This window comes from Phascolarctos cinereus, unplaced genomic scaffold (genome assembly GCF_003287225.1).
Source record: "Phascolarctos cinereus isolate Bilbo 61053 unplaced genomic scaffold, phaCin_HiC Scaffold_9;HRSCAF=440, whole genome shotgun sequence".
Lineage (NCBI taxonomy): Eukaryota > Metazoa > Chordata > Mammalia > Diprotodontia > Phascolarctidae > Phascolarctos > Phascolarctos cinereus.
This window is the reverse complement of record NW_027556402.1, coordinates 34,800,099-34,812,499: the sequence shown is the minus strand read 5'-3', so window position 1 is coordinate 34,812,499 and position 12,401 is coordinate 34,800,099. Positions and strand designations below refer to the sequence as shown.

Below are 12,401 nucleotides of genomic sequence, written 5' to 3'. Positions count from 1 at the left end.
CGTAGATAGAAATGCTTTCCAGTTGTACTCCTCTTTTCAAACATAGCTTGTTGCAATTGAATATACTAAGTTGTGTGTTCATTGCTGTCTGTCTGTTAGAACTTGAAAGCCTTTTGTTTTGGGGGGTAAATCCAATTGTGAATTTGTTTTTTGGTGTGTGTTTTTTTAAACAGGAAGAGTGTCCTGTTTACAAAGTATCGTCTTGGTAAATTCTGGATTTTTCTCATGTGCATGAAACAGAAACTTTATGGTTAATAATTAAAACAATATTTCTTAGATCAAAAATGTAGCCTACATGGAGATTTGTCACAAATGATTTTGAAAACAAACACTTTACTATGGAAAGAGCCTATGTTCTTGTGTTTTCTGCTCCATCTAATAAATCGGACAGATTAGACTAATTTAGTTATAGGTATGGCTGTATTGATGGTGATGATAATATTTGTACAGATGGAGAATTTGATGTCTGGGCCATTTTAGAAAGCCATATCATAAGAGAAGCTGTGAACAGAATAATGATCTTGAGTAGGCGAACCTTTGTGAATACTGCTTACTACATCTGCCTACAACGTATCAACTTTAAGGGACTGCCCAGGTTGCTTACCAAAATTTTTTCATGTTAAATATTGTTTAAAATAAGTAGGACAATGGCTAGAACTTGGACTTTCTTATTTGTTATACAGATGCTTCCTGCTTTGAATTAGTACATTCTTAAGAAGTTTGTGAAATTCAGAATTTGTAAATCGAATTATTTAAAACAGGGAGACTGGTAACATTAAGTGGCCGCCATAGTGTAAATGCATTTATAAAGCAAAGAATAATTCCCGCACATGAATTTTTGTAAGTCTCAATTTTACATGGGATTTGCCTTAGAATATGTTAATCTGACATATAGGTGGTTGTCTTCTTCTTTTTCTTTTTCTTTCTTCTTCTTCTTCTTCTTCTTCTTCTTCTTCTTCTTCTTCTTCTTCTTCTTCATCTCTTCTCCTCCCTCTCTCTCTCTCCCTCTCTCTCTCTCTCTCTCTCTCTCTCTCTTCTCTCTCTCTCTCTCTCTCTCTCTCTCTCTCTCTCTCTCTCTCTCTCTCTTCTCTCTCTGTCTCTCTCTCTCCCCTTCCCTCTCATGACTTCCCTCCCCATCTGCACCTTTCTCTCTCTCTCTCATTCTCCCCTTTCTCCAACATTGCCCATTTATCTCTATTCTATTAAAAGGATAAGATGAATTTAGTCATTTATAAAATGTTTTCCAAATCTACAGAGAAGCCTTGTATTTTTTTTTCCTATGAATTGTTAACTTAGAGAATAGTAATTACTTGTGGGCTTCAAGTATACCCATGGATTAATATAATTTTTTAACTTAGCTTCATAGATAGGTCTTTTCGGTGCTTAACAGTATTAAAGCTTATTAATTGTGGAATTTTTTTCTTTGTACCATTGAAATAAAATGTGTGCTACTTATCGGTGTAAATCAGTGGCATAATTTAGCATACAAAACACATGTAATATGTATGTGTACGTTTTATGGAAAGGGCTTCAAGATAATTTATTTTAAATTAATTTTCAAAGTCTGTGTAAATGAGCTTCCTATACAAAATTCTATGCATGGGTGAAGAATGACAGTTAAAGGTAACAGCTAATGAGAAGGGCACTTAGGTGCCTACCTACCTGTTTATAATCATTGTCCATTTTATTGTCAATCTCTATTTCATCTTGAGCTTCTCAAAGTTTTTCCTCTCTCTTATTATCTTAGTTAATGTATGAGCTGAATCTTTCTTAAACTTTCAAACTCTGTATGATTAGAATTCTTTGAGTTGATTAATAATTTCTTTTTTACATGTCTTTTGGGAGACTTAAAGTATGCCATCTATCAGGAGAAATGTTCTGCAGGCCTTATTATGACCAAGTAATCACCTTAGCAGTTCTTATTAAGTTCTTATTAAGATGCCCCCTCACTAAGACTTCTCTTTCCCAATTTTCACTTCTGTGGTTGCATCACAGGTGAATTTTATGTTCATTTTCTTTCATAAATATAATTAAATATATCCTAGAGTTAATATCCTATCTGCCTTTTAATTTTGATATACAATAAAAAATAGCCAAGAATTTTTAATACCAGATTTGAATAGAAACCTGTATTAAAATTAGTTGAGGCAGTTTTATGAGTACATCCTAGTTAATAACATGTTAATAATTTAAATATATCATTGCCTATTAATAACCTTTACTTGGGTGGGTGAGATAGACATATATTTTGGCATTTCCAAACCATCTGTTCTTTTTTTGTAGCTGACCAGCATAACATCAAGTGTGCTGTGAAATACCTCTAAATCTTTACCTGAAACTATGCTCTAGTCTAAATTAGCGTGTTAAACTTAGAACTTACTTAAAAAAAAAGGGTTCTTCAATTTGGGATCTTCTCTCCAGATCCCCATTCTCTGGAGTTTCCATGAGTGTCACCTGAAGAACATGGAACCATTGAAATTCAAATGTAGGTAGGTAAGTGTTCACACCAGCGCATGTGTTGATTGCCTTCTATCTCCCTGTATATGCATCTGTATTGCACCCCCTCAGTGCCTCCCCCCTTCTTCCTCCCCATAGATCATGTAGGGCCTGCGCCATCTGGACATCACATAATTCTGTAATACTGTATTTTTGTCAGTATTTGTCTGTGGTGTGTGTCAGGAGCAAGAATGAGTCTTAAGACTTTAATGGCATTGTGCTGTCTGTCTAGAGACTGTCTTTCACATACATAATAAGTGTTTGCTATGTATGGGCCTGGGTCGCATTTTGTGAAGTATTGTGTTTGTTGAGCTCCAGAACACATCCACCTTGAGTTCTCTGGCCAGCCCTCACTGGCCCAAGAGCCAAAGTGTTGCTATGATTTTATTGGCTCATTCAGTTGTGTTGAGGACAATATGAACTCTTTCTGCTTCTAAAAATATTCTCCTTATCATTAGCAAGGAAAGAGAGAAAGGAGAACCTTCTTATCAGATATTACAAGAAAAATACACACACACACACACACACACACACACACACATATAAGATAGGTTGAGGTAATGAGTTTTTGTTCAGAGATGATCCTTACAAAATAAATCATAGTGCCATGGGTAACAGCTGTTCCCCATTTGACTTCCGTTAATGTGTTTTCTTTGGACATCAGGAGAAAATATTAAAGATTTATTTTTCTTATTGAATTATAAGAGTATCTTTCTTGCATATGGATATGCACAGCAATCATTCTGATAAACAGCTTATTGGCAATAGTACTAAATTGTAGTTCAGAATAAAGACCTTAGAGTAGAAACTTTTCTTAGATGTGAATGGAGTCCTGACTCAAATAAGCAAATTGAGATTTCCGGGTAAAGGATGTTAAAGTAATGTGTACACCATTGCCATCTCCCCTGAAAATGTTGAGCACCAACACCTGTGACCCCAATTTGCACTGACTTCATTTTATTGTTCACTGCTACATCTGCCAGAAAGCTAACAAAACTTCAGGATTTCTTTCCTCTGATGTGCTTAAGTCCTCCAAAAGAATTAGGTAATCTTTAGGATGCCTGGTATTAACCCATATCATAGAAAATCCTGTGTTCTTTTGCCCCCTGGACCTTCAGTATTTGAGGACAAAGTCGTCCTCTCTGTAGAAGTGGGTTGATTTAGGTGGACAGAAATGACAGAATAAAGCTGGTCTGAAACGAGTCTGTCCAATTGGATGATTGCCCGTTTTTCTTTTTATTTGTGTGTGGTATGTTTGTTGTATGTGAGTATATAACTAATCTGGTCCCTAGGAGGCTTCAAAGCACATTATTTTCTGGAAGCTAATTGATTTCTATAGATTGCAGCCATTTATACCATTTGTCAGGTGGTTGTGCTAATTTTTTCCCCTGCCACAACCATAAGCATTGCTGCTGGAACCCGTATGCGGCGTTTTTGTTTTTCCTAATCCATTAGCCCTTGTTTTCCCTGGGAACAAATCTAATCTTAATAGAGCAAGAATTTATGTTGGCAGTAAATACCAAGATAAGGTAAACAATGAACCATTGATACATGACATTCTCTTTCTGGACTGGCTCCCCCAAAGAACTTGTTCTCCTTGATTTTTCTGGAGCATTGAATTTTTAGAGTTGGTGCCAACAGAACTGAGGGGGTATGCAATGCTCTTACACACACATACATACAATACACACACACACACACACACACACACACACACACAGAGTGGAGTTTGACTGACACTCAATGCATGCGCTAGTGCTCACGCTTACGTACTTGAAATTTAATGATTCAACAGCTCTGCGATATTTGAGGTGGTGCTCCCCCCCAAAATCTAAAACAAACCAAAAAAAACCCCGCATATATATATATATATTGCTAAAGATCAAGGATCTGCAGAGATGACCCAATAGAAAAGAACTCTAGTGACTGGTAAGTAACTGAATTTTTTCCAATGTGCAAAGCAGCAGAGTGCATGATTTCTATAAATGCTGAACCCCATCCAACTGTTCTGTCTATGTAGCTGAATTCAATCATTTACCAATTTTGTGTTAACTTTTGTAGTATTTGTTTAACTTAGGCTTGTGGTTGAGTTGGAAAAGGAGACTCTCTCTACCAAGACAGACCTGCAGCAGCTCTCTGATTCATTGTCTGGAAGTGCAGTGACTTGCCCACAGTCAGATAGCCAGTGCCAGTGGTAAAACTGAACCCAGGTCTTCATGCCTTCAAGGCTAGCTCACTATCCGCGCACTGCTTCCCAGTTTTTATGTTAAGGAAGACCGTGCCAAACGCGAAGGATATCACTCTTTTCATTTCCCCTCCTGCCTCCTGAACAATTTACTTCCACTTATGTTATGGTCTTTTTCTTCTGGGACCCCTTTTTAAAGGTGATCAGATTCCTGATCCTGTCTTAGAATTTGAGCCTGTGTTAAGCCTGGAGTGAATCCTCATCTGTAGTCTTCTTCTTTTAGATCTATAATCCTTTATGTGAAGGGCCCCTTCTTAATGAAGTTACCCTCTTCCTTCACACTGACCTCCTAATAAAGTTAACATTTTTCACAGAAACCCAATAGAGAAAATAAATCCCTCTGATAAGTAGTCTACTGGGTTGTTTTCAGAAGCAATAGGCTGCTCTTCTTCTCCCTATAACCTGTGCCGGAAGTCTAAAAAAGAAAAAAGAGGCCACCAGAAAGATCCTAGGATCATATATTTAGGAATGAAAGGGAATAACACCCTCATAAGCAAACTGAGACCTAGAAAGACGAAGTGACTTGCTTGAGGTCACGCGTGCATTCAAAGACAGAGCTTGGATTGGAACCCATGTCCTCTGACTCCAAATCTAGTGCTCTTTCCTCCATACCGAGAGCTGTTCCCCAGTGACCAATTCCTCTTCACAGTCGTCCATCCCTGCTTCCCAGTCCACTCCTTTTCCACAAATGCAGATCGACCTTGATGCTATCTGAGGCATACATGCTGTGAAGACAAATTGTCTTGATGAAAAAACATAGATTTTTATCTTTGGTTAACCAAGAGGTAATTTAAAGAAAAAAACTTGGAGGAAGTAACTTTAAAATGCCATACTATTTTAAAAAATTATTTGAAAAATAATATTGTAGCCAGTAATAAAGGAAAGCATATTGTGTAAACTTGAATATGTGATCCTCCTTCCACTTAACATTTTTTCCTAGGGAAGGAGGAGTTGGATTTTTTGTTGTTGGGGGTTTTTTTTTCCCTTTTGCTTTACTCTAGGTGCTTTATTCTCATTGTCCAATGAAGAGCCATTGTGGAAATGTGAGCCACCTTTTGGGATGTTAAACCAGTTAGTAGCAAAGGAAAAGATGACTGCTGATAAATGTACAAAGTCCCTGTTGACTCTTAACTCTTCTCACTTATAAAACCAATGTTTTTCTCCCTGTTGTTGAGATGTGTCATTTTAAGGGGATAAAATGGACAATAGGAAAACACTTGTAAATAACCCACTTGTTTTCTTTTTCAAAATTATGCTTCTTCCTAACAATCCTGAAAGAAAGTTCTACTTGCAGACACCCAGAACAAACAACTTGATCCTTTTTCTTATACCATTTTCATTACTCATTATAAAATACTGCCTTGGAGGATTCTGAGAGCTTTTCTCTTTTTCTCTTTTTCTTTTTTTTTTCTGGCCTTTATTAAACTTGCTTTTTCCTCTAAGCTTTTCATATTCTTCGTGATTTCCTGCAATTTCATTTACATACCAAATGGCAACATTATACACCATGCTTCTTAAAAGAGCCTGATGAAACTAGTGTGGTGATTGGATCTATTATATAAATCCTTTTTGATTTTAAATTTCCATTTGTTATTGGCAAGAGTCAGGGCTTGATACTTTTGAGCCAGTGACCTTCATGCTCTGAAGAAAAAGCCATATAGATACAGATGCTTATCTTTATCTATATCTATATGCTTCAGTTTATTATTTCAAATTAAGTAGCATTGGGTTCTCAATAGGAAAAATAGGAGACTGTCTATTTTTGCACATCTTACAGATTGTCCATTTGTACTATTTGATCAGTTCCCAGCTTTATTAACGTGTTGTTTAATAACTTGCCCTGATTTTTGTTGTGTTTTCTTTTTTGTAGATTCCCTGCAAGCTCAACTTATCAATATGGGTGTTATTCCTACATTAGTGAAATTATTAGGCATCCATTGCCAAAATTCAGCTCTTACAGAGATGTGCCTTGTTGCATTTGGCAATTTAGCAGAACTCGGTAAGTCCTTAGTCACAAGTCAAAGCATGTCTTCCGTTTAGTAATGTGTTGGTGAATCGAAGATGTATGTATTAGATTAAACAAATGTGATTTTGTGCAAATATCCCTTTTTATGATGTTAGTACATTTTAAACACTGTGTAGTTGACTGTCTTGCCCTTTGAACTTAAAGACTGACTATGAGGTAGATTTTACATTCTAAATGACATTAAATTTTAAATGATTTCTACTGTACCTTAGCATTCCTACATAAGATTGAGCCCATAATCAACAATTGTGTTCTCAGACGATTAGAGGAAGATGTAACTGATAAGCCTCTATCTGAATTGTCAGCTAAGAATATTACATCAGGGGCCATCTCCAGTCATCCTGTTCTATATCTCACCACTGGACCCAGATGGCTCCAGAGGAGAAAGTGAGGCTGGTGACTTTGCACAGCCCTCCCTCACTTAAATCCAATTCTCTTGCAAGTCGTGGCATCACCTTCCTGATGTCATGGTCCTCTTCAAGAACAAAGGACACACAGCAGCAGCTAAGAATTTGAGGCTTTAAAACGGTGGAGGAAAGAAGTGTTTTATTCATAATAAAGGAGAGAGAAGTGAGCTGACAAAAAGTGGCGGCTTGAAACTAGAAGTTTGTGATACAACTTCTTGCAGAATACGTTCTGACCTTTCTTACCCTATTCTTAAAAAGTATGACTCGACTTGGCCTTCAGTATATGGTCAAAGCCATACAAGTTAGGAGCTGTGTGTTTGTACTCTCTCTCTTCTGCCAACTCTTAGTTCCTTACTTCAGATTTAGAGGATTAAGAAGTTATCTTTAACCACTAGAGAACGAGGTTCTAGCTCTACATACTGGCCTACTGGATGCTTCACATACTTGACATTACATCTCCCACCTGAATGCATTTGCCCAGGCTGATTCCCGTTCCTGGAATCCCTTCCACTTCCTAGAAGCCCCAGCCTCCTTCAGGGCTGCTGAATCCCCCTCCCTGCTCAGTGCTTTCCTCCTCCTTTACTAACTTCCTGTGTACTTTATACTTACGTGTGTGTGTGTGTGTGTGTGTGTGTGTGTGTGTGTGTGTGTGTGTGTCGTGGTGCACCCCTCCCCATACACACACATACACAGAAGTCAGCTTTCTGAGGGCGGTAACTGTTTCATATTTGTTGTCCTCTCCCTAGGGCTTAGCACGATGTCTTATACAAAGGAGACCCTAAATAAGTGCTCACTGAATTGAAATGAATGGGATGGAATTGAAGAGTTGGAGGATTTTTATAGACCCAAGGTGGAAACTCAGTCTTCCTCTCTCTAACTGGCTCCATCGGTCCTACTCTGTTCCTTTAAGGATGCGCTTGGTTTTTTTAAATAAGCAACTCAAAACTCTACCTCTGTCTGCTGTTGTAACAACAGCTAGCTAATTATGGGGAGCAGCCAAAGGCAAATCATTGCTATAATCTTAGCTAGATATTTAAGATGTTTGTCCTTTGCATAATGTTGTTAAGTAGGCAAAAAAATCTGCACACCCAAATAGACAATAACCTTTAAAAAAAAAACTGGATTCCTTTGAAAAAGAAAAAAATACTTTTCTTTTGTCTCAGAGTGCTCGAACTAGAGATTGTTTATTCTTGGCACTTTATCAAGTTTAAATCATTCTTAGATTGCTTAAGGGTAGACATCCTGATATAGCAAGATGCTTACCTATGGGACCTTTCTTCCTCTGCCCCATCTCATCTCCACTTGCCATCCCTGGTCCATCCCCATGCTCTTTTCCAACTTCCATCATTTCAGTGAAACAGAGCTTTCACTCTTCAATATTAGACTAGGAAGGGGGACTTTGTATCCCAGTGTAGTCAATTAGAATGAAGTAGAAATGAAGCTAAGTTCCCACACCAAGGCTTGAGTCTTTGTAAGAAAAACAAGGCTGACATGTTCCAGCCCCTCTGTTCAGCCACCTCCCTCTGCCTCTGTCACCAACCCACAAAGCAGGAACCATGTCCCTTTTATTCGGCAAGATGGCTTTTTTTTTTCAAAATTATAGGACAGAACAGAATAATAAGTTGCTCTCACTTCACCTTAAAAAAATAAGCTGTAAGAAGGGAAATAACAATAATCCCTTGGAAAAGCAGTGATGCCTAAGAGCTTATGTCTCCAGCTGCACACTGAGCTTTCTTTTCACCACGTGTGATGCAGAAACTCCAAGTTCAAAAGCTGCTCCTGGCACTTGGTGACATCTCCTCCCCCACCTCACTCCAGTCTAGCTGCAGGTGCATCTCATCCCAGTTCACACTTGTTTAGAATGCAGGGAAAAGAACCAGTGGTATGCATTAAAGTAAGGAGGACCTCATCCAAAACCAGTGCAAAAAGGAATTTGGGCCCAAGGGGGTTTGACTGGAGGGACCCATCCCCCTTCATAGAAAGGTCCCAGGTCTTCTAGAAGCTCCTTTTTCCTTGATTAGAACCTTCTAGTCCTTCATGGCTAGTCCAAAGCTGTAATCAGTGAGGCAAAGCCATACATATGGCAACTGGATTCCCAACTAAAAATTATCTGACACACAGTTTGACAAGACATTTTTTGCAGAAACTCATTAAAAGCAGACTTCATTTTACATCTGAAACATGTGGTTGCTAAAGCAGATGAGCTGCTTCTTCGGAGAGAAGTTTGAGAAGAGAGTTAACTATTTCTAGTAACTAGAATATCCACTGAATTAATAGATGATCTGGACTGATAATGAATTAAACTGGTCTCATTTATTGATAGCCCTGAAATCAGTCAAATCAATTGATTCATTGAGCAATTACTACAGGATTATAAAAATATGTGAATTATTAATTCACATAGCTGATATATCATAGGACTTGTCCACTCTGTGGAAAATAATTTCAAATTCAATTCAGTCACCTTATAGATGAAATGCAAAATGTTAGGTGCTAGTGTTACAAACATGAAACAAGACATACCTCTCCTCTCATGGAACCAACCATCCAGTTTGGGGGAGGGAGGATGAATAAAGGAAATATATACACAGAACGCAACTAATGATAAGTACATTAGAGAGATTGGAACAGTGATATTAAAGTTTTGAGATGGGAAAAGTCAGTTCTACCAGGGGAAATCAGGGAAGAAACTATAGGTTGAGAGGCTTATTAGAACACTGGTTTAATGGTCCAGGTTTGGGATAATGAGATAAGGAGAGCCTAACCCAGTGTTGTAGCAGTGAGAGAGAGGGTAATTAACTGGATATGAAGAATGGGAGAATGGGGCTGGAAAGCCAAAGTTTCAAGCCAGCATCTGGGGAAATTACAGAAAATTCTCAGTATATTATGAGTTTATTATCTTTTTTTAAACATAGATATTTTCCCCACGTATCTAAATAAGAGATCCTTAATGATATTGGTTTTTTTTACTTGTTTATGTGATTGTATTCTTATTCACTATATAGAGAGAGTACCTCTCTGTTGTGAGTACAACTAAAATTTAGAACCAAGTATTTTTGTCTTCACCACTGACTTAAAAGAATGCAGCACTTAAAAATTCTATTAGAGGTGGCAAGGAGTTTCATTAATTCACAGATAGTATTTGACTACTTAGACTATTGAGTCTGACTTTGCCTAGAAGATAGCCCTGTAATAGAAGAGGCCACACCCAATCAGAGCTTTGTGACTTGAGCTTTATGGTGTTTGTAATGCATTCTGGGATAGCCTACAAAACACAAAAACAAGACTTCTTCAAGTATTCACTGACTACTGCAGAGTTGCCCAAACAGTGGGTTGGAAGTGGAAAGAATGATGTGGGACTGCAGGCTGATTCTATGTATTTTATTCCCTGGCACATTGTAGGGAGAGTAGAGGGCATTTAAGAATCATTTAGGTGTTGGTGTTGGGTTTGTTTTTTTTTTTTTTGGCTAGGTAATGGGGTTAAGTGACTTGCCCAGGGTCACACAGCTAGTTAAGTGTTATGTGTCTGAGGCTGGATTTGAACTCAAGTCCTCCTGACTTCAGGGCCAGTGCTCTATCCACTGCACCACCTAGCTGCCCCTAGTATCATTTAGTTTAAAAAACTTCCTTTAAATGCAAACACCACTCCCACTTACCCTTAACCTAGAGAGTGGTGGTGGTCTCTAAAATCCTGTGTCTCTTTGTGATGACCCTAAGTTCTTGAAGGGTAAACCAACAGTCTACATTAGTATTCCCACCATTTAATCAAGGATCTTTCAAGTACTATTATCATGATGATAATTAATATTTGTACATTTGGATAGGGCTTTATGGTAATGAAGAACTTTACCGGCATTATCATATGTCTCACTTGATCCTAACAATATTCCCCTTGAGAAAGTATTCTTATTCTACAAATGAAGAAACTGTGAATGAGAGGTTGTATGATTTGCCTGAGGTCACACAGATAATAAGTGGCAGACTGTTTTCTGATTCCCAAATGCAATGTTCTTTATATTGTATTACCCTCTAATAGATTAAGCCTGTTGGTCAGTTCTGCTTTTTCTTTTTTATAATTTATTTATTTTTAGCATTCTTTTTTTTTTAATTTTGAGTTCTGAATTCTTTCCCTCTCTCAAACCACTTCCTCACCCATTGAGAAGGCAAGAAATGTGGTATCCGTTATACATGTGAAATCATGTAAAACATATTTCCATATTAGCCATGTTGCCACCGCCTCCCCCCCAAAAAGGCTAGAAAAGTAAAGTTAAAAAATTATGCTTCAATCTGCATTCAGACACCATAAGTTCTTTCTCTGGAAGTAGACAGCTTTTTTCATCATAAATCCTTCAAAAATGTCTTGGATCATTATATTGCTGAGAAGAGCTAAGTCTTTCACAGCTGCTATTACTGTGTGCATTGTTCTCCTGGTTCTACTCATTTCATTTTGCATGAGTTTATGTAAGTCTTTCCAGGTTTTTTCTGAAACCATTCTGCTCATAGCACAATAATGTTCCATCACATTCATGTACCACAATTTGTTCAGCCATTCCCCAATTGATGGGCATTACCCAATTTCCAATTCTTTGCCACCAGTAAAAGAGCTGCTATAAATATTTTTGTACATATAGGTCCTTTTCCTTTTTCTTTGATCTCTTTGGGAGACCTAGTAGTGGTATTGCTGGATCAGAGGGTATGCAGTTTCATAGCCCTTTGGGCATAGTTCCAAATTGTTCTCCAGAATGGCTGGATCAGTTCACAACTCCACCAACAGTGCATTAGTGTCCCAGTTTTCCCACATCCTCTTCAACATTTGCCATTTTCTTTTTCTGTCATGGTAGCCAATCTGATAGGTACAAGGTAGTACCTCAGAGTTATTTTAATTTGCATTTTCATAATCAGTAATGATTTAGAGCATTTTTTCATATGACTATAGATAGCTTTGGTTTCCTCCTGAAAACTGCCTGTTCATATCCTTTGATCAATCACAACTTTTTATGAACTATTTTCCATGTTTTTTTTAACTTTTGGTTCATTATTTCTTTTTTAAATCCCTCAAACAATACCTTAAACAAAGGCAGTCAGTAAGTCATTAAGTAAATGAATGGATGGTCAGGTAGGTAAATTAGATCAAAAGAACTAAATAATACAAAGGATAATTTGGAGGGTAACTCAGCATAAGATGAATGACTAGCCGGAAAGCAGTATGAGGATACTGGGTACTTGG

General features: G+C 37.7%; 1 protein-coding gene across 10 annotated transcripts in view; it reads left to right on the top strand.

Annotated features, from left to right (window-relative positions):
- Positions 1 to 12,401, top strand: part of RAP1GDS1 (Rap1 GTPase-GDP dissociation stimulator 1) — a 219,318-nt gene that overhangs the window by 159,362 nt on the left and 47,555 nt on the right. For all 10 annotated transcript variants that reach the window (XM_078148758.1, XM_078148757.1, XM_078148762.1 and 7 more), the window contains one exon: positions 6,612 to 6,740. In XM_078148758.1, coding sequence (XP_078004884.1) covers positions 6,612 to 6,740 — 129 coding nt within the window. The remainder of the gene's footprint in view (positions 1 to 6,611; positions 6,741 to 12,401) is intronic.